Source organism: Aegilops tauschii, chromosome 2 (assembly GCF_002575655.3).
Source record: "Aegilops tauschii subsp. strangulata cultivar AL8/78 chromosome 2, Aet v6.0, whole genome shotgun sequence".
In the NCBI taxonomy this organism is placed as follows: Eukaryota; Viridiplantae; Streptophyta; class Magnoliopsida; order Poales; family Poaceae; genus Aegilops; species Aegilops tauschii.
Window position 1 is genome coordinate 532,054,025 of NC_053036.3, and position 20,649 is coordinate 532,074,673.

The following is a 20,649-nucleotide window of genomic DNA, read 5'->3' on the forward strand; positions in this document are numbered from 1 at the left end:
ATAGACTCTGCTATACGGGTTGCGGCTGTTAGATTCTGAATCGGAGTGCGGTATACCTGTTGTTCAGGCGGGAACAATTGTCGCTGCCATCGACTGGACTCAGGGATCTGCCGACGAGCACATTCGTCGAGTGCATGCTAAAGATTCTCCAGTCGAGTGCGCTCAGCCAAAGTGGCCAAGCGCGCGGCCTCCAAGGCCCGAGCCTCGGAGGTTTCTCCGACGATAGGAGTGTGGAGCGCCTCCACATTGCGGCGGTGAAGTTCCTCTCTCTGCTGTGAAGTGAGGGCTTCAGGATAATATTCCTCGTGGACACGCGATGGATCGCCACCGCCATCGCCGCCGTTGCCGCGACAGAAACCTGGTGGGTTGTGCGGCGCGTCGACCACCAGGACTTCCGCTGCAGGATCGCTGCTGTCGCACTCGAAAAGGGTCTTGACAGAGCCAGTCAAACAGGCCGTAGAGGGATTCATCGGGCTCGATTGCCGCGACTTGAGGGGTGGCCGATTGACGTGCCACCACGTGCTTCACCCACCGCTGAAGCCGTGACCGGCCGGATCTCTTGCGCCGGCGAACAGCGGGGAGCGAAGACATCACGGGAGCCGATCGATACTGGGTCGATGGCTGCCGCAGAAGGACGCCGCATACGCATGCGCGAAAGTGCGTCGCCCCGCGGACGGGGAGCATCTCGACGTCGAGGGGGGCCTCCTGGAGCCAGGCGGAGTCGTCGGCGACGAAAACGAGCGCGCCGAGACGGATCTCGCGGCCCTCAGCCAATCCACCGCCGGAAACCATGATGATGGGAATCGGAAAAATGGCAACCTCACCGCAAAGTCGCTAAGACACCTGCCCCACGGTGGGCGCCAACTGCCGTGGGAGTAAACCTGACAATAGAATAGGGGGTATGTATGGAGAGGCAAGATCCTAGCTACGGTGAGGTTGTGCACGCAAGATTTACGAGTTCAGGCCCTTCGCGGAGGAAGTAACAGCCCTACGTCTCGGTGCCCGAAGTATTGGTCGATTGGATTATGCGTGAAGTTACAGGGGGTGCGAACCCTTGTCATAGAGGAGGGGGGTGGCTTATATAGAGTGCGCCAGGACCCCAGCCAGCCCACGTTACAAGGAGTTCAATGTACATAAAGAGGGGACGTTACTGGTAACGTCAGCATTAAAGTCATATAAATGATCATTAAGACTACGGAGTGAACGCCGGACCGTTGTCATTCAGAGTGACCTTAGATCTTCTATGCTCCGAGTGGTTTCTGATATGGTCGAGTGAGTATACCCTGGTCGAATGGAATTGGGTTATCCGAGTGGAACTCACAGTCGAGTGGGTTGTATCCTACGATGATTTCAGTCGGTAGAATTTGTTGTCCTTTGAATGTCCTTGACTGTAAGACAATGTCCTTGGGAAGGGTGCTTAGATCAGGTATATTGCCCTACCCTAGGTACATGTCATCGTCAATCAGTGCTGGTCCTCCCCTAGCTCCGCAGCTGTACTGAGTCCTCAGCGTCGTCCGCACCGTAAAAAAAGTCCTTCCCTCCCGACTCACCTTCACGAACATTGTCGTCGGCCCGAACGTTGTCGCGGTATGTCCGGCTACTCTCGGAGTGCACCTCACCCTCTATGTGTTCGACACACTGTGTGTCTAGTTTTTTATGATTGTTTTGTAGGTAAAACAATGGATTTTGATGGTTCCTCAAATGAGTATGGACCCGCGGAGCATGATGGATTAATTCAAAGGAGTTTTTCAATCTATCGGATTCGGACGAAGAAGCGGAGATGATGATGAGCATGAGCATCCAACGGGAAATGAACCGGGAGGTGAAACACATCCTAAACTTTAAGGGTTCAATCAAAGGAAGAAAAGTTCCGAACTAGGATAAACTCTGGAGCACGGCTACTCTATAAGGATTACTTTGATCATGTACCAACAATCCTTAATGAATGGTTTTATGGACGCTTTCGTATGCACAAACCCTTATTTTGGGCATCCCACGTGTCCCACACTTCTGGTCCGGGACACTGAAATTCGGGTCCCACGTGTCATACACATCTCAGTCGACTATCCTGCTGAGTCCTTTGGCCCAAGTCCGTCCGTTTTTCCCCCACCCCTCCGATCCCACCATGGCCACCAACTCCGGCGGCGGGGCCGCCGGCGACCCCGCTGCGTCCTCACCAGCGCCGAGCCAACCACAGCATCCGACACCCCGCATCTCTCACATCGTCCGCACCTACCTCGACCTCTCCTCCAATTCCAAGAAGCGCCGCGCCATCCGTAAGAACCAGCTCAAGCCCGGCGGCGTAGAGACTTCCGCCGCCGGAGAAAACAAGGGATGCGGCCCCTCTGGGGCCGCCTCGTTGGAGCATTCGCGGCTGCTCAGGGAGCTGGGCATCCGGGTCTCCCGCTACACGAACGAGGAGCGCCGCGATATCATCACCCGCTACATGCAGAAGCGGAGCGGCCGCCAGGGCGTTAACCGCGCCGCTGCTAAGGTGGGATTCTTGTGACGTGGTCCCGGTTTGGGGGCTGCTTGGGCCTGGGGAGGTCATGGTTGTCAACTTACTTACTGCTGCCGTTGTTGCCTGCAGGTCCCGTCGAGGCAAGCCCTGGCGGAGCGGCGCCGGAGGGGTGCCGGAGGGCAGTTCCTCGGCAAGGAGGACCCGCAGGTATAATCCGTGACATTTTTGGGATTGCACATTGCAGGCAGGGTAGCGTAGCGGTGCGCTTTGCTTTGCTTTGCCATCATCAAATTGCTTTGCCATCATCAAAGTTTCTGTTTTGGGGATCTGAAATTTCCCCGTTTCTGTTTGAGTTTCTAGATCAGGGAAAGTATGCGGGTGCTTGTTTATATAATCGTTATACAAAGATGAGATTATATGGGCGTGCTTGTTTCTCCCAGACTGCAGATAAACCTGAAGAGAAGGCAGAAGAAGAGCCAGAATTGCCACCAGAAGTTGTTGCGAACGCTGGAGGAGTGCCCATAATTGGAATGGTCTTCGAGAGTGAAGAGAAAGCATGCAAGTATTATGTTAGTTATGCAGGAAATGTGGGATTTAGTGTCCGAAAAGGATTGTGGGATAAAACAGCAAAAAGTGGCAGTAGATCAAGGTTTTATGTCTGTTCCAGAGAGGGCTTTCGCGCAAAGAATTTGCCCAAGAGACCTTACCCGGAGACAAGGACGGGTTGCCCTGCACGATTTTCTATCATGTTAACGCCCAGTGGAAAATACCGAGTGACAGAATTTGTGCAGGATCATAATCACCAGCTTGCTGGTCCAATTGATATTGGGATGCTGAAGTCGCAAAGATTATTGTCCAAGGTTCAATCTGGAAATGGAAATGCCATAAGCATTCCTCCAAGGTACAAGAATTATCTTCGGACCAAGTCTACAAAAGATATGAACGCAGGGGATTTCAGAGATCTTACAGATTATTTTCGAAGTATGAAGAGTGATAATCCATCTTTTTACTATGCCATCCAGGTGGATGAAAATGACAAAGCTGCTAATGTCTTCTGGGCTGATGCAAGATCAATCTTCGACTATCATTATTTCAGTGATGTGATCTGCTTTGATATGACCTACAAACTGAATGACTACAGCAGGCCACTAGCTTTGTTTTTGGGTATGAACCATCATAGGCAAATGGTCATATTTGGTGCTGCTTTCCTGTATGATGAAACGGCTGAATCTTTCAAGTGGCTTCTTGAGACCTTTAAGAGCGCCATGTGTGGGAAACAACCAAAGACAATTTTGACAGATCGATCTGCTGCTTTGAAGGAAGCACTAGACCTCGCTTGGCCTGGTACAGTTCACCGTTATTGCTTGTGGCAAATATACCAGGATGCAGTTAAGTCCTTGGCGCATGTTTTCTGTATTTCAGAAGAATTCACGCATGATTTTAGCCACTGTGTATTTGATGTCGAGGATGGCCAAGAGTTTGTTGAGACATGGAATGTGATAATGGGGAAATACAACCTTAAAGAAAACAAATTGTTAAATGAGCTTTACGAAGACAGAGAAAATTGGGCCTTGCCATATGGCCGACAAATATTCTCTGGGGACATTAAAAGCATGGTACGAGCAGAAACCTTAGGCATAAGAATGAAAGAATACTTGGGTTGTGAGAAAGAGCTATCTCCTTTTTTGAAGTTTTTTGAAAGTTCAGTTGAGAAGAGGAGACAGGAAGAGATACAAGCTGATTACCAAGCCAGCCAAAGGGAACCAAGAACACCTCTGCCACTGCTCTGGCAGGCTGCAAACTTGTATACACCAATAAATTTTGAGTTATTTAGGAAAGAGTATGAAGAGTGCATGGACTATATGGTTTACGGTTGCGGCGAGTTCGGCTCTCTTTCTGAGTATATGATTACTGTTAAAAACAGAACTAAAGAACAACTTGTGCGGTTTGATTCATCAGATGGCACAGTTGCATGCACTTGTAAAAAATTTGAAACTGCTGGAATTTTATGCTGCCATATATTAAAGGTATATGAACTGAAGAATGTTAAAGAGATCCCCCCACAGTATCTTCTTAAGAGATGGAGTAAAGATGCAAAGTTGGGGACCGTTCATGAAATCGATGGGTTTAGTTTTGACAGTCATATAGGATCTTGTGTTCCAGAGCGTTATGCAGCTCTTTGTCGTTTGTTCTATAAGATTGCTTCTAAGGCTGCCGCGAACGTAGAGACATTTTCAATGCTCGCAAGCCAGTCGGATCAACTTAATGAAGGAATTGAACGAACTTTGCAATCAACATTAGCTGCTAAGTCATCTGTTGTCCATTCCATCAAGGATCAGTTAACTCGTATGGTTCAAAATGATTATCCCCTTGGTAATAGCAGTGAGGCTCAGAAATCTACGGGAAAGAAGATGTGTGAAGTTACTTGTCGTGGAAATTGTGAGGAAACCAATAAAAGGCAGAAACAAAGAAAAGGTGTCTCTGCAGTTTATTTCTTTATAGATGTGAACTCTTTTTATACACTTGTACATGTAAATTTAAACATTTTCTTTTGCATGCTATGAAAATAGGGCATTCTGGCGAAGCAGCTGCAGGACCAAGGGAAAGGGAAGTGAATGTTACGGATCATTTCCTACCAGATCAACCAATGCAGGTGAATTCTTCAACATGAACACACGACTCCTAGTATTTTCATGTGGCCGTGTGAATGTGGTTTAGCTTCTCTCTGTATTGTGCAGGGACATTATGTACTTGGCCACAACTTTGGTCTTGGTACCTCACAGAACCTTCGTGATGATTTGAACCATTTTGGTCAGGTCTGTGTTCATCTCTTGATAACAATGTATAGTCGTGTCGATTAGTTATCAGGTTTATCAGGTTCTTGTGGGCATGCAGGCTTCTGCAGTTCCAACCCTGCAACAGCAGCCATTCCCTGGGAATGGTCAACTAACCGAAACCCAAGTGAGTTGTTTGGAATCAGTGATTGTAAAAGAGAAGCTTATGTTTGATATCTTTTTGAAGCATTTGACCTTTCTTGTCCACTTAATGAAGTAGTAGTTGTTTAATTCTGAAGTCCGGACTCAGGTATGGTTCATACCGTTCTTGATGCCGTAGTTACTGAAGTGAGCGTAAATCTTGCAGGCCTATACTGGTGACATGCACGCATTGCAATTCATGGAGACGAATCCCCAGATCAACCATGAGAATGGAGAGGAGGGTCAGTCGTCGATACCGGTGTGGGATTTTCTCTGATGTATGACTTCACATTACTTGTGTATACCACTACGGCTATTACTTGTGATTGCCTGACCGCAACCTGTCAGCCTGTCCTACATTTGCCACCAGGTTTGAAGAACGTAGAACCACTACTGAGTTTCCATGATGAGTTTTTTCTCCAAATACTGCCGTTTGGCTTAGATAACTGCCGTTCAGTGTAATGCCCTGAGTTATCCTATGCAGTAGTGCAATCCCAAAGGGATCTTTTGTATGTAACTGGCTGCCTTGTACGTAGTACAACATTTGGCTGATTGCCGGAATGCCAAAGAAATGTCAAAAATATATTTCTCATATCCTTTCCCAGCACTCCAGTTCTCCAACATCTGCTGGAATATGGATTGTGAAAAAGCAAAAAAGAAGAAAGACCGAAACTATTCTTTGTTGATTCACAGTGATCAGCAGTATCTCCAGTAACAGAATGTACAAGAATGAGTTTGTAACAAGCCAATTCGGCGAGCATGTACAGAACACAGCAAAGCTGTAAGAATCAATTCGGCGAGCATGTACGAACACAGCAAAGCCGTAAGAATCAATTCGGCGAGCATGTACGAACACAGCAAAGCCGTAAGAATCAATTCGGCGAGCATGTACGAACACAGCAAAGCCGTAAGAGTCAACTTGACGAGCATGTACACAACACAGCAGGCCTTCACCGTACGCTGCAAGAACGCGCACACAAGAAGCAGAACGTGCTCACCGTGCTCCAGGGTGCCCTGAAAAAGCAGGCGGCATCAGACGAAGAACATCTTGTCCCTGAGATCCGGGTGCACGCGCAGCTCCGGGAACTCGACGGCCTGGAGCTGCGCCTGGAACTGCAGGGACGCCATCCTGCTGTCGTAGTAGTCCCTGCCGCGGTAGGCCGTGATGTCGGCGTACTTGATTGGCGCCGTCAGCGACACTGGCTTGGTGCAGCGCGCGAACACGAAGCACATGCTGTACACCAGCTTCTGCAGGTCCACGGACTGGAAGCCGTGCCCGTTCTTCAGCATGTAGTAGTGCGTCGGCCGGCTCGTCCCGTGCAGCCCGTCGTGGCTGCACAGGAAGAAGTCATCGTGCGACCCGTCGACCACGACTGTGTCGACGACCGTGCCAGGGAGCACATTGCCATTCGTTGTCTGCAGCTCGTTTTCGTCCTTGGGGAACAGCCGCGTGTTGTGCCGCTTCTTGGCCACGACAACTGTGATCGTTGGCGAGTAGTCGTCCTCGCAGATACCCTTCTCCATAGACACTAGCTCCTTGTCAAGGACCATCTTGAACTGCTCGTCGCTCACGCCATCGCGGAAGTAAATGATCTTGTCTGGCTTGAAGCCGCCGTTCCTTTCCATGTAGACTTGGATGAGCTCCTTACACATGGTACCGAGGTTATCGATCTCCTCCGTGCGGTGCCTCTGGGCACGGATTCTCGGCACGTACTGGCTGGCGCTAGGGCAATCCATGGACGCCACAACAGCTGCTATCGACAGACTCACCGTGTCTCCTGGAGGCGGGTGGTTCACGTCCGCGCCGATGAACATGAAGCGTGTGCCAGTCACCATTGGGAGCTCGCGAGATAGCTGCATGTTGCTTCCTCCGAGCTTGCTGTTGATCTTGAGGGCAAGGTTGGACAAGTACTGGTCCTGGCCCTTGCCTTCTTTGTTCGCCAGCTGGGTCAAGAGACACTGGGTCTGGATCCCCAGCTCTATCTCGCAGATCAGCTTCAGCGTCTTGTACCCAGGGTGCAGCTCAGACATCGGGCAGAAGAGGAGCTGCAGCTTCTGCCCCTTCTCCTCCGCAGCCTCCTTCGCTTTGCTAAGCTCACTACGTAGTTTGTCCGGATCAGATAGCACCAACATTGCTGACTTGTGCACAAGGCTTGGCTCACAGGACATCGTAATACCGAGATTATTGCACTTGCTGACAATCTTTGCAATAAAGGCATCCCTGAAACGAGTCTCCTGTCCACTGAAATCGAGCACGCCCCAGCACTTGAGAGACTGGCCTTCAAATATTTTGTGATCCTGGAGGTTCCACTGGCGGTTAGCAAGACGAATACTCAATTCTTTAGAGTCACCCAGTTTTAGCACAGGGGGGAGAAGGATCCTGCCGGTCACTTCTGTCATCTGTGTATCCAATGAAATCTTGAATTGCTCACCTCTGTTTCCTCCTCTGCAAGTAAAATTATCGTTAGTACCCCGTAATAAAAATGAGTTCCTTTCACTAATTATTCATTAAGCATCAGATCCTTTTTTGAAGAAACGCAAAGATCAGTTCCTTCCAAAGAAAGAAAATGACAGCAAATACTTAAGTAAGAATTACATAAGTGGGCAGTGAATTGAAAAATATACTGATAACATAGTTAAACTTCATGTTTATTTCACACACATGTTCTGCTGTAAAGGTATTGTTTACACAGAAGAAAAAGAACTATTGTATTGAACCTCTAGCAAATTATATTGCACTGGAATTACTTTCTGAGCAGCAAGTAAATAGTGTGATATATTAGGTTTCTAGACTGAAAAAAGGAAAGAATGGATGGCCATGCATATGCAGAAGTAGAAGGGCGCCCAAACACAAAATAGTTACCTGCAAGGCCCATCCAATCCATCATTAACCATTCGCTCAATCATAATTTTCCGCTCATCTGATGGGGGTGGCCTCCTCGGTTCCTGGCTGGAATCCTTGGGATACTTCTGACATCTATGAAGCCTACAAAGCTCAATCGGGACATAGTTTGGCTTGTCCGGTCTCTTGCTCAAAACCAAGCATGGAAGCATCTTATACTGAATATCCTCCCCGTACTGCTGACGATAATACTGAACAAGCTCCCAACTCTTATCTACTTTGAACTCCTTGAAGGTTATCTGCTCAGCATTTTCAGCCGTCAAGTTTTGAACCTTGTACTTCCGAACTGTCGGTGCATCCCTTTTTTCTTCAGAGGACTTCTTCTGGTAACTCACGGTAATACACAGGCCTCTGAGCTGACTCTTCAAATATTCCCACTCTTCCTTCTCTAGAGGTGGACTACGGACGTTAAGGTGGTTCCTTCTGCCAAAGCGCTTCAGCAAGTGCTCAACAAGATCCAGAACACGGCTTTCAGGTTTGCAGAAGTCCATAACTGAATAGTCCACACATAAGACTAGCCCTTGCTTGGTGGGTTTTAGGGTCTGCTTGGTTCCCCCTAGAGCTTGGACATGAACATGATTGGAGCCCTCAAGAACTAACCAGTGTGGTGAATATAATGTCTGACCAATGATAATCTTTTCATAGCTGGAGGCCTGACGCACAATGACATCAAGAGCCTGCAAGACATTCCTAGGCACATGCTGATCAGAGCGTAACGGCAGCTCGTCCTTGAACTCTACTGAGGCATTGTAGGCCCGTGACCGAACTGACACAGGGAGGGATAAACCTTCTGGCAGTTTGGCAAAGGAGTACAGATTGCCCTTGCCATCAGAAGCAACAACTAATGAATGTGGAGATTTCTGCAGCATCTTCAAGAGTTGAGCATTTACAAAATTCTGATCTGCCATGGAGAGCTCCAAGCCTCCTGATGCCTCTGGAGAAACTTGGGCGAGCTTGACACCGTAGTGAAAGACAGTTGATTCCCCAAACTTGATGCTAAAGAGGTTCACCCAAAGTTTGACTTCTACCTCTTCAATGGGACCATTTTTTCTGACTGAAGGGAGGAAAAAGAACAGTTAGAAACAGCAATGTTTTACACAAGGAAAGCAGTAACATAGAATGCTTTTTAAAGAGGGGGACTGTGGGATAAAAAAAAACTACAGTTTCACTAGCAGTTCGGATAGGGCACTACAGTTTCTCAAATTAAAATGCTGAAGTAAATGTAGCTATAAGGAGAGGAAATCACTCAACGTTTCCAACTTCAGATAGTAGATGGTCCCCTGCACTGCAATTTCATTTTAGTTCATACCCTTGCTACTACAAAAAGGTACCCCCAAAAGGCCAAAGTTCTTATCCATGCTGACTCCAAACCATAGCATGAAGCATGAAGCAACCGATCCATTGACGCATGCATGCAAGCCTACTTATGAAATAAAGCATTCCTAAGAAGAAAACCCAAAAGAATCAGATACAGTGAAAACCGTGAGGCTTTCTTGTCTTCTGATGAAGGATTCGGTAGTTCACCGATGTTATAAATGTTATGAAACCACATGGTGACGTACCAAACTACTCAGGTTCCTCTAGTTCTATCTGACAAGATTTCCATTTATCTCATGTGCTGTGCATCCTATCAAACAAGCATCTGCCATCTCAAAATTACGGAACAGAGTTTACTAACAACAGTTTAAAAGTTCAGTTAACATAGTTGAGTTCATCACCACATTATCCTCCCACTTTTTCAAGCAAAACAGGACTGTAATGACCCTATCAAACTAAGAATCAAACGCTTCCTATGGATTCAAGATACAAGAGAATGAGAGGCATCAATAGCTGCCATAAGTACAGCTGTAATACAGACAATGCACCAAAGGGAACTTATCATACAGGGAGATAATCAGATAACTTTCATTCCTATTCACGTGAACCTATAAACCTTGGAGCACACATAGGCATTCATAATACTACAACCGAACTGTATGAAACTTGGGAAACCGCATAATCATGAGACAATGCAGGCATGCAGCACATGGAACTTATCATACAGAGACAATCCTCATTCCAATATATCTAGATCCATAAAAATTGGAGCACATTTGGGCATCCAAAACACTACAAACAGAAACATACAAATACAAAGCACATTATGATGACCATGATCAAAATAAGAAACAATCTAAGATTACACCAATGCAAATGCTACTCTAAATCAGCATGCAACCAACAAAAATTGCAATTACAGGCCCGTAGTTTCAAACAAGATAGCAGTCCACGCTACTAGAACAGGGATGCCTGGACAAACTCGCCTCAGTCAACCACATGTGTGAAATTAAACAGCGATACTCTAATGACTAAACATCACGAAATCATTGATCACTTGATCGATCAACCCCGCCCATGTTTCGAACATTTCAGAGGAACGAACGAATCATGTCAGAGTTCACGAGGCTCGCAAGTACAATCAGGATACAGTACTACAAATGGTGCCCCCAAAAGGCCCAAAGTTCTTCTCCATGCTGACTCCAAACAATAGCATGACGCATTCATGCAAGCCTACTTGTGAAATAACAAATTCATAGAAAAATCCCAAATAGAATCAGATTCAGGTTTTTACTGGTGAAAACTCTGATGCTTTCATGTATTCTTGATAAAGGATACAGTAGTTAAATGATATTCTAAATGTTCGGATACAGTAGTTAAATGATATTCTAAATGTTTGAAACTACAAGGTGACATACCAAACTACCAAGGTTCCTCTAGGGCAATCTGACAGGATTCTTATCCCATATGCTCTGCATCCTCTCAAACAATCATTTGCCATCTCAAAATTGCAGAACAGAGGCTACCAATAACCGTTTAGGAGTTCAGTTCGCATGTAGGCGAGTTCAACACCACATCTTCATCCCACTTTTTCAAGCAATTCAGGATTGTAATGACCCTATCAAGCTAAGAATCAAACGCTTCCTATGGATTCAAGATACAAAAGAATAAGATGTAGGTACAGCTCTAATACAGACAATGCAGCAAAGGGAACTTATCAAACAGATAGATAATCGCCAATCCTGTTATCTCGATCTATAAACCTGGAGTTCATAATACTGCAACAGAACCGTATAAAACTTCAGATACTGCGTAATCATGGAGCAGAAACAAAATACGAAACAATCTGAGATCACACCGACGCAAATGCTCCTCTAAATCAGCACGCGCCAGCCAAAATTGCAATCACAGGCCCGTAATTTGAGAAGGTAAACAGCACGCCTGGAGAAACGCATCGCCCCTATCAACCACATACGTGAAATCAAACAGCGCAGGCCCATGTTTCGAACATTCAGAGGGGAACTACCGAATCATGCCAGAGTTCAGAAGGTTCGCATGTAAATCAGGGAACGGCGCTTACCACCAGGTCGCGACGGGCTCGCCACCTCCTTGGAGGGGATCTTCTTCGCCGACGGTGTCGCGGCGTACTGCTGGGGGTACTTGTCGCGACGCCGCTCTTCTTGCGGCGCGGGGTGGTACCCGCGCCCTCCTCCGTGCCATCTGCTTGGATAGTAGTCATCCCCTCCGCCGCGGCCCTGGTATCCTCCGTAAGGCCCGCCGCCCGCGCCGCGACCCTGCTCTCCCCCATGGTGGTACGGGTCCCGAGGTCCATTACTTCCCGAACCACGCCCTCCTCTTCCTCGGCTTCCGCTTGGATCCCCGCCGCCTCCACCGGGGCTCTGGTATCTTCCGTAAGAGTTGTCGACCCTGCCGTAGTCCTCGCCGCCCGCGCGGCGGTCCCCGCCTCGCGCGTAAGAGCTGGCACCTCGGTCGCGGTCCACGCCGCCTCCGCCGCGGTACTGGCCTAGGCCGCGAGAGGCGCCTCCTCCGCGGTTCTGGTCTCCGACGGGAGCCGAGCCGCCTCCGCGGGTCTCGTCGACCTCATCGCGGGGGCCTCTCCCGCCGGCGGGGGGAGCCGCTCGGCCGCCGCCGCGGCCCCGGCTCCTGCCGCCTCCGCCGCCCCTCTTGTCACCGGAATCTCTCGCTCCGTCGCGGCCTCCGCTGCCGCCGCCGCCGCGTCGGTTAGCCATCTCCACGCCGAGGTGGGGCGGCCGAAGCAGCGACCGATTGGTGGAATTGGGTTGGGTTTTGGGGGGATTTCCCGAACTTGTGGAAGGGGGGGGAGGCGGGGATGGAACGGCTCGGCCGTTGCGAGTGGGACCCGCTACATATAGCGGCGCGAGCCAACGCGAGACGATTTTTGAGGCGAAATGTCGTCTTTACCCCCCTGGTTTTGAACTAGCACGCTACCAGTTTCGACGCCCATTTGCCGGCTGCCGCGCGTCTCGTCGCGTACACACAGACCGATTTTACCATCTTACCCCTCAAGAGTCAACATCCTCTTCTTTCTTTTCCCTTGTCAAAATAAAAAATAACCCTCAAGATCATCATCGATGGACTTCTTTCACTCCTAAGTGTGCTTGCCATCGTTGAATAATTGTCACTGTTTCGTGTTATTATGTCATTGCTGTAAGCTGTATATGTATTTGCTAATCAACATTTATAGTTTTTTTTTAGAGTTGGGTTGGATCTTACCAAAGTAAAATACATAGTAGGTCATTCAGCTTGCGTCAAAGGTCATATGGTCCTATGATGATTGGTCTTCAGAATACCCTTTTTTTTGGTAACGCGTAAGAGAATTGTGCCTCGCTTCATTAAGAACAAAAGGAACAAGTACATAAGGTTGCATAATGGAACAAAAAAGACGGGTGGATTACTCGTGAACATCCACACCTATACACTTAGATTGTTTAAGACACCGTGCTCCATTCTTTTTTTTTTGCGGAAGAATAATTTGCATTACTCAACCAAACCATCTCAGTCTATGTTACAAAGTTCCAACAAGAATCCGGACCTGAGCCTAACCATGCTGCAATTCTAGGCTCACTCCTACCATACGGTGCCATTGCATCACTAGCACAATTTCAAGTACGCTTGGTGTGAGTAATACAAATTACACGATCCATTTTGCAGTCATTGTTTGTCGTAATCGCCCTTGCGGGCACTAAGATGTTGTTGAAGACTCGCCGATTTCTTTCCTTTCGGAGAGAATGCATTGTCAAAAAGAAGAGGGAGTTTAGTTGGAGAGGTAACAGGCTAGCCTCCGCCCACCATTCCGCTAAATCGTCGTGGGGAGAAGGTGTGGGTTTTCTCATCCGCTAACTTGCAGTACATTGAACCAAACAGACCGGGCATAGGAGCACTAGATAAGGAGGTGGGAGATGGTCTCTAACTCCTGAAGGCAAAGTGGGCAGCATGGCACGTGAGCCAGACTCCTCTCGAGCAGTCGCTTAGAGGTCCAGCAGCGAATTTGAGCACAACCAAGCAAAGAATTTTAGTTGCAACAGGGCACAAGAACCCCACACCTTCTCCGCGCCAGGTATGCTAGTCAAGCTAAACAAGTGTTGGAAATATGCCCTAGAGGCAATAATAAATGGTTATTATTATATTTCTTTGTTCATGGTAATTGTCTATTATTCATGCTATAATTGTATTGTCCGGAAATCGTAATACATGTGTGAATACATAGACCAGAACCTGTCCCTAGTAAGCCTCTAGTTGACTAGCTCGTTGATCAACAGATAGTCATGGTTTCCTGACTATGGACATTGGATGTCATTGATAACGGGATCACATCATTAGGAGAATGATGAGATGGACAAGACCCAATCCTAAGCATAGCATAAAAGATCGTGTAGTTTCGTTTGCTAGAGCTTTTCCAATGTCAAGTATCTTTTCCTTAGACCATGAGATCGTGCAACTCCCGGATACCGTAGGAGTGCTTTGGGTGTGCCAAACGTCACAACGTAACCGGGTGACTATAAAGGTGCACTACGGGTATCTCCGAAAGTGTCTGTTGGGTTGGCACGGATCGAGACTGGGATTTGTCACTCCGTGTGACGGAGAGGTATCTCTGGGCCCACTCGGTAATGCATCATCATAATGAGCTCAATGTGACTAAGGCGTTAGTCACGGGATCATGCATTGCGGTACGAGTAAAGAGACTTGCCGGTAACGAGATTGAACAAGGTATTGGGATACCGACGATCGAATCTCGGGCAAGTAACATACCGTTTGACAAAGGGAATTGCATACGGATTGATTGAATCCTCGACACCGTGGTTCATCCGATGAGATCATCGTGGAACATGTGGGAGCCAACATGGGTATCCAGATCCCGCTGTTGGTTATTGACCGGAGAGGCGTCTCGGTCATGTCTGCATGTCTCCCGAACCCGTAGGGTCTACACACTTAAGGTCCGGTGACGCTAGGGTTGTAGAGATATATGTATGCGGAAACCCAAAAGTTGTTCGGAGTCCCGGATGAGATCCCGGACGTCACGAGAGGTTCCGGAATGGTCCGGAGGTGAAGAATTATATATAGGAAGTCAAGTTTGGCCACCGGGAAAGTTTCGGGGGTTACCGGTATTGTACCGGGACCACCGGAAGGGTCCCGGGGGTCCACCGGGTGGGGCCACCTGTCCCGGAGGGCCCCGTGGGCTGAAAGTGGAAGGGAACCAGCCCTTAGTGGGCTGGGGCACCCCCCTTGGGCCTCCCCCCATGCGCCTAGGGTTGGGAACCCTGGGGGGAGCTTCCCCCTTGCCTTGGGGGGCAAGGCACCCCTTCCCCCCCACTTGGCCGCCGCCCCCCTTGGAGATCTGATCTCCCAAGGGCTGGCGCCCCCCCAGGGGTCCTATAAATAGTGGGGGGGAGGGAGGGCAACAACTTACAGCCTTGGGCGCCTCCCTCCTCCCCTGCAACACCTCTCTCTCTCTCCCGCAGAAGCTCGGCGAAGCCCTGCCGGAGACCCGCTACATCCACCACCACGCCGTCGTGCTGTTGGATCTCCATCAACCTCTCCTTCCCCCTTGCTGGATCAAGAAGGAGGAGACGTCGCTGCACCGTACGTGTGTTGAACGCGGAGGTGCCGTCCGTTCGGCACTCGGTCATCGGTGATTTGGATCACGGCGAGTACGACTCCGTCATCCACGTTCATTGGAACGCTTCCGCTCGCGATCTACAAGGGTATGTAGATGCACTCCTTTTCCCTCGTTGCTAGTAGACTCCATAGATGCATCTTGGTGAGCGTAGGAAAATTTTAAAATTATGCTACGATTCCCAACAGTGGCATCATGAGCCAGGTCTATGCGTAGTTACTATGCACGAGTAGAACACAAAGCAGTTGTGGGCGTTGAGTTTGCCAATTCTTCTTGCCGCTACTAGTCTTTTCTTGTTTCGGCGGCATTGTAGGATGAAGCGGCCCGGACCGACCTTACACGTACACTTACGTGAGACAGGTTCCACCGACTGACATGCACAAGTTGCATAAGGTGGCTAGCGGGTGTCTGTCTCTCCTACTTTAGTCGGAACGGATTCGATGAAAAGGGTCCTTATGAAGGGTAAATAGAAATTGGCAAATCACGTTGTGGTCATACGTAGGTAAGAAACGTTCTTGCTAGAAACCTACAAACCACGTAAAAACTTGCAACAACAATTAGAGGACGTGTAACTTGTTTTTGCAGCAAGTGCTATGTGATGTGATATGGCCAGAAGATGTGATGAATGATATATGTGATGTATGAGATTGATCATATTCTTGTAATAGGAATCACGACTTGCATGTCGATGAGTGTGACAACCGGCAGGAGCCATAGGAGTTCTCTTTATTATTTTGCATGACCTGCGTGTCATTGAATAACGCCATGTAAATTACTTTACTTTGTTGCTAAACGCGTTAGCCATAGAAGTAGAAGTAATCGTTGGCGTGACGACTTCATGAAGACACAATGATGGAGATCATGATGATGGAGATCATTGTGTCATGCCGGTGATAAAGATGATCATGGTGCCCCGAAGATGGAGATCAAAGGAGCATGATGATATTGGCCATATCATGTCACTATTTGATTGCATGTGATGTTTATCATGTTTTTGCATCTTATTTGCTTAGAACGACGGTAGTAAGTAAGATGATCCCTTATAATAATTTCAAGAAAGTGTTCACCCTAACTGTGCACCGTTGCGAAGGTTCGTTGTTTCGAAGCACCACGTGATGATCGGGTGTGATAGATTCTAACGTTCGAATACAACGGGTGTTGACGAGCCTAGCATGTACAGACATGGCCTCGGAACACACGCAATACACTTAGGTTGACTTGACGAGCCTAGCATGTACAGACATGGCCTCGGAACACGGAGGACCGAAAGGTCGAGCATGAGTCGTATAGAAGATACGATCAACATGGAGATGTTCACCGATCTTGACTAGTCCGTCTCACGTGATGATCGGACATGGCCTAGTTAAACTCGGATCATGTTTCACTTAGATGACTAGAGGGATGTCTATCTGAGTGGGAGTTCATAATCAGATGAACTTCATTATCATGAACATAGTCAAAAAGGTATTTGCAAATTATGTCATAGCTTGCGCTTTAGTTCTACTGGTTAAGATATGTTCCTAGAGAAAATTTAGTTGAAAGTTGGTAGTAGCAATTATGCGGACTGGGTCCATAAACTGAGGATTGTCCTCATTACTGCACAGAAGGCTTATGTCCTTAATGCACCGCTCGGTGTGCTGAACCTCAGCGTCGTCTGTAGATGTTACGAAACATCTGACATACACGTTTTGATGACTACGTGATAGTTCAGTGCGGTTTAGAATTGTGGCACCAAAGACGTTTTTGAAACGTCGCAGAACATGTGAGATGTTTCGAAGACTGAAATTGGGATTTCAGACTAGTGCCCACGTCAAGAGGTATGAGACCTCTGACAAGTTTCTTAAGCCTGCAAACTAAGGGAGAAAAGCTCAATCGTTGAGCGTGTGCTCAGATTGTCTGAGTGCCACAATCGCTTGAATCGAGTGGGAGTTAATCTCCCAGATGAGATAGTGATAGTTCTCCATAGTCACTGCCACCAAGCTAGTAGAGCTTCGTGATGAACTATAACATATCAAGGATAGTTATGATGATCCTTGAGCTATTCACGATGTTTGAAACCGCGAGAGTAGAAATCAAGAAGGAGCATCAATTGTTGATGGTTAGTGAAACCACTAGTTTAAGAAGGGCAAGGGCAAAAGGGATACTTCATGAAACAGCAAGTCGTTTGCTGCTCTAGTGAAGAATCCCAAGGTTGAACCCAAACCCGAGACTAAGTGCTTCTGTAATGAGAGGAACGGTCACTGAAGCAGTACTACCCTAGATACTTGGTAGATGAGAAGGCAGGCAAGGTCGACAGAAGTATATTGGATATACGTTATATGAATGTGTACTTTACTAGTACTCCTAGCAGCACCAGGGTATTAGATACTGGTTCGGTTGCTAAGTGTTAGTAACTCGAAATAAAAGCTGCGGAATAAATGGAGACTAGCTAAAGGTGAGATGACGATATGTGTTGGAAGTGTTTCCAAGGTTGATGTGATCAAGCATCGCATGCTCCCTCTACCATCGAGATTTGGTGTTTGCGTTGAACATGATTGGATTATGTTTACCGCAAAACGGTTATTCATAAGGAGAATAATGGTTACTCTGTTTATTTGAATAATACCTTCAATGGTCTTGCACCTAAAATGAATCTCGATCGTAGTGATACACATGTTCATGCCAAAAAGATATAAGATAGTAATGATAGTACCACATACTTGTGGCACTGCCACTTGAGTCATATTGGTGTAGAACGCATGAAGAAGCTCCATGTAGGTGGATCTTTGGACTCACTCATTTTTGAAAAGATTGAGACATGCGAACCATGTCTATTGGTATATATGCATGAAGAAACTCCATACAGATGGATCGTTTGGACTCACTTGATTATGAATCACTTGAGACATGCAAATCATACCACATGGGAAAAATGACTGAAAGTCCTCGTTTTCAGTGAGATGGAACAAGAGAGCAACTTATTGGAAGTAATACATTTTGATGTACGCAGTCCAATGAGTGCTGAGGCATGCAGTGGATATCGTTATGTTCTTACTTCACAGATGATTTGAGTAGATGCTGAGAGTATTTACTTGATGAAACACTAGTCTGAATTATTGAAAGGTTCAAGTAATTTCAGAGTGAAGTTGAAGATCGTCGTGACAAGAGGACAAAATGTCTGTGATATGATCATAGAGATGAGTATCTGAGATACGAGTTTGGCACACAATTGAGACATTGTGGAAGATGTTTCACAATTAATACCGCCTGGAACACCATAGTGTGGTGGTGTGTCCGAACATCATAACTGCACCCTATTGGATATGGTGCATACCATGATGTTTCTTATCAAATTACCACTATCGTTTATGGGTTAGGCATTAGAGACAACCGCATTCACTTTAAAAGGGGCACCACGCAATTCCGTTGAGACGACACCGTTTATAGAAACCTAAGTTGTCGTTTCTTAAAAGTTTGGGGCTGCGATGCTTATGTGAAAAAGTTTCAGGCTGATAAGCTCGAACCCAAAGCGGATAAATGCATCTTCATAGAATACCCAAAAACAGTTGGGTATACCTCCTATTTCAGATCTGGAAGCAAAAGTAATTGCTTCTAGAAACGAGTCCTTTCTCGAGGAAAAGTTTCTCTCGAAAGAATTGAGTGGGAGGATGGTGGAGACTTGATAAGGTTATTGAACCGTCGCTTCAACTAGTATGTAGCAGGGCACAGGAAATTGTTCCTGTGGCACCTACACCAATTGAAGTGGAAGCTTATGATGGTGATCATGAAACTTCAGATCAAGTCACTACCAAACCTCGTAGGACGACGAGGATGCACACTACTTCAGAGTAATGCGTGATCCTGCCTTGGAAGTCATGTTGCTAGACAACTATGAACCTACGAGCTATGGAGAAGCGATGGTGGGCCCATATTCCGACGAATGGCTCGAGGCCATGAAATCCGAGATAGAATCCATGTATCAGAACAAAGCATGGACTTTGGTGAACTTGCCCGATGATCGGCAAGCCATTGAGATAAATGGATCTTTAAGAAGAAGACGGACATGGACGGTAATGTTACCGTCTATGAAGCTCGACTTGTGGCAAAGAGTATTTTCACAAGTTCAAGGAGTTGACTACAATGAGTTTTTTCTCATCCGTAGCGATGCTTAGGTCCGTCGGAATCATGTTAGCATTAGCTACATTTATGAAATCTGGCAGATGGATGTCAAAACAAGTTTCCTTACCAGTTTTCGTAAGGAAAGGTTGTATGTGATACAATCAGAAAGGTTTTGTCGATCCTAAGGATGCTAAAAGGTATGCTAGCTCCAGCGATCCTTCCATGGATTAGAGCAAGCATCTCGGAGTCAGAATATACGCTTTGATGGGGTGATCAAAGTTTTTGGGTTTATACAAAGTTTGTTAGAAACTTGTATTTACAATAAAGTGAGTGGGAGCGCTACAACATTTCTGATAAGTATATGTGAATGACATATTGTTGATCCGAAATGATGTAAAATTTCTGGAAAGCATAAAGGGTTGTTTGAAAGGAGTTTTTCAAAGGAAGACCTGGATAAAGCTGCTTACATATTGGGCATCAAGATCCATAGAGATAGATCAAGACGCCTGATGATACTTTCAAAAGACAACACACCTTGACATGATTTTGAAAGAGTTCAAAATAGATTAGCAAAGAAGGAGTTCTTGGCTGTGTTACAAGGTGTGAGTATTGAGTGAGACTCAAGACCTGACCACAGCGGAAGATAGAGAAAGGACGAAGGTCGTCCCCTATGCTTTAGACATAGGCTCTATAGTATACTATGCTGTGTACCGCAAATGTAGTGTGCCTTGCCATGAGTTGGTCAAGAGGGTACAATGGTGATCCGGGAAAGGATCTCATGACAGCGGTCGAACTTATCCTTAGTACCTAGTGGATTAAGGAATTTTCTCGATTATGGAGGTGGAAAGGAGTTCGTCGTAAAGGGTTACGTCGATGCGAACTTTGACACAAATCCGGATGACTCTGAGTAGTAAACCGGATTCGTATAGTAGAGCAATTATTTGAAATGGCTCCAAATAGCGCGTGGTAGCATCCACAAGATGACATAGATATTCGTAAAGCACACGGTTCTGAAAGGTTCAGACCCGTTGACTAATAACCTCTCTCACAAGCATAACATGACCAAACCAGAACACATTGAGTGATAATCACATAGTGATGTGAACTAGATTGTTGACTCTAGTAAACTCTTTAGATGTTGGTCACATGGTGATGTGACCAGTGAGTGTTAATCACATGGTGATGTGAACTAGATTATTGACTCTAGTGCAAGTGGGAGACTGTTGGAAATATGCCCTAG

At 46.9% G+C, this 20,649-nt stretch overlaps 2 protein-coding genes across 3 annotated transcripts; one reads left to right on the plus strand and one right to left on the minus strand.

Moving 5' to 3' along the window:
• The first annotated feature begins 2,031 nt into the window (after positions 1–2,031).
• Positions 2,032–6,028, plus strand: LOC109753292 (protein FAR1-RELATED SEQUENCE 5). Of its 2 annotated transcripts, XM_020312203.4 has the most exons (8): positions 2,047–2,494; positions 2,591–2,668; positions 2,902–4,936; positions 5,032–5,114; positions 5,200–5,277; positions 5,357–5,422; positions 5,603–5,714; positions 5,807–6,028. In XM_020312203.4, the coding sequence occupies exons 1-7, from the start codon at positions 2,126–2,128 to the stop codon at positions 5,711–5,713; spliced, it is 2,820 nt and encodes a 939-aa protein (XP_020167792.1). In that variant the 5' UTR covers positions 2,047–2,125; the 3' UTR covers position 5,714; positions 5,807–6,028. The 2 variants fall into 2 exon arrangements, with proteins under 2 accessions (XP_073365052.1, XP_020167792.1); XM_073508951.1 differs by having other exon boundaries at positions 2,032–2,494; positions 5,603–6,028.
• A 72-nt stretch (positions 6,029–6,100) lies between these two features.
• Positions 6,101–12,491, minus strand: LOC109753291 (protein argonaute 2). Its single transcript, XM_020312201.4, has 3 exons — positions 11,736–12,491; positions 8,300–9,392; positions 6,101–7,882 (listed from the first exon to the last, which is right to left on the minus strand). The coding sequence occupies exons 1-3, from the start codon at positions 12,403–12,405 to the stop codon at positions 6,469–6,471; spliced, it is 3,177 nt and encodes a 1,058-aa protein (XP_020167790.1). The 5' UTR covers positions 12,406–12,491; the 3' UTR covers positions 6,101–6,468.
• Between the last annotated feature and the right edge of the window lie 8,158 nt (positions 12,492–20,649).

Excerpts from the sequence above, each read along its gene's own strand:
- LOC109753292 (XM_073508951.1), top strand. The coding sequence starts at position 2,126 with ATGGCCACCAACTCCGGCGGCGGGGCCGCCGGCGACCCCGCTGCGTCC. Across the intron at positions 4,937-5,031 it reads AAGGCAGAAACAAAGAAAAG|GGCATTCTGGCGAAGCAGCT; the intron begins GTGTCTCTGCAG and ends CTATGAAAATAG. Across the intron at positions 5,423-5,602 it reads GTCAACTAACCGAAACCCAA|GCCTATACTGGTGACATGCA; the intron begins GTGAGTTGTTTG and ends TAAATCTTGCAG.
- LOC109753291 (XM_020312201.4), bottom strand. The coding sequence starts at position 12,405 with ATGGCTAACCGACGCGGCGGCGGCGGCAGCGGAGGCCGCGACGGAGCG. Across the intron at positions 9,393-11,735 it reads GAGCCCGTCGCGACCTGGTG|TCAGAAAAAATGGTCCCATT; the intron begins GTAAGCGCCGTT and ends TCCTCCCTTCAG. Across the intron at positions 7,883-8,299 it reads GGATTGGATGGGCCTTGCAG|AGGAGGAAACAGAGGTGAGC; the intron begins GTAACTATTTTG and ends TTTTACTTGCAG.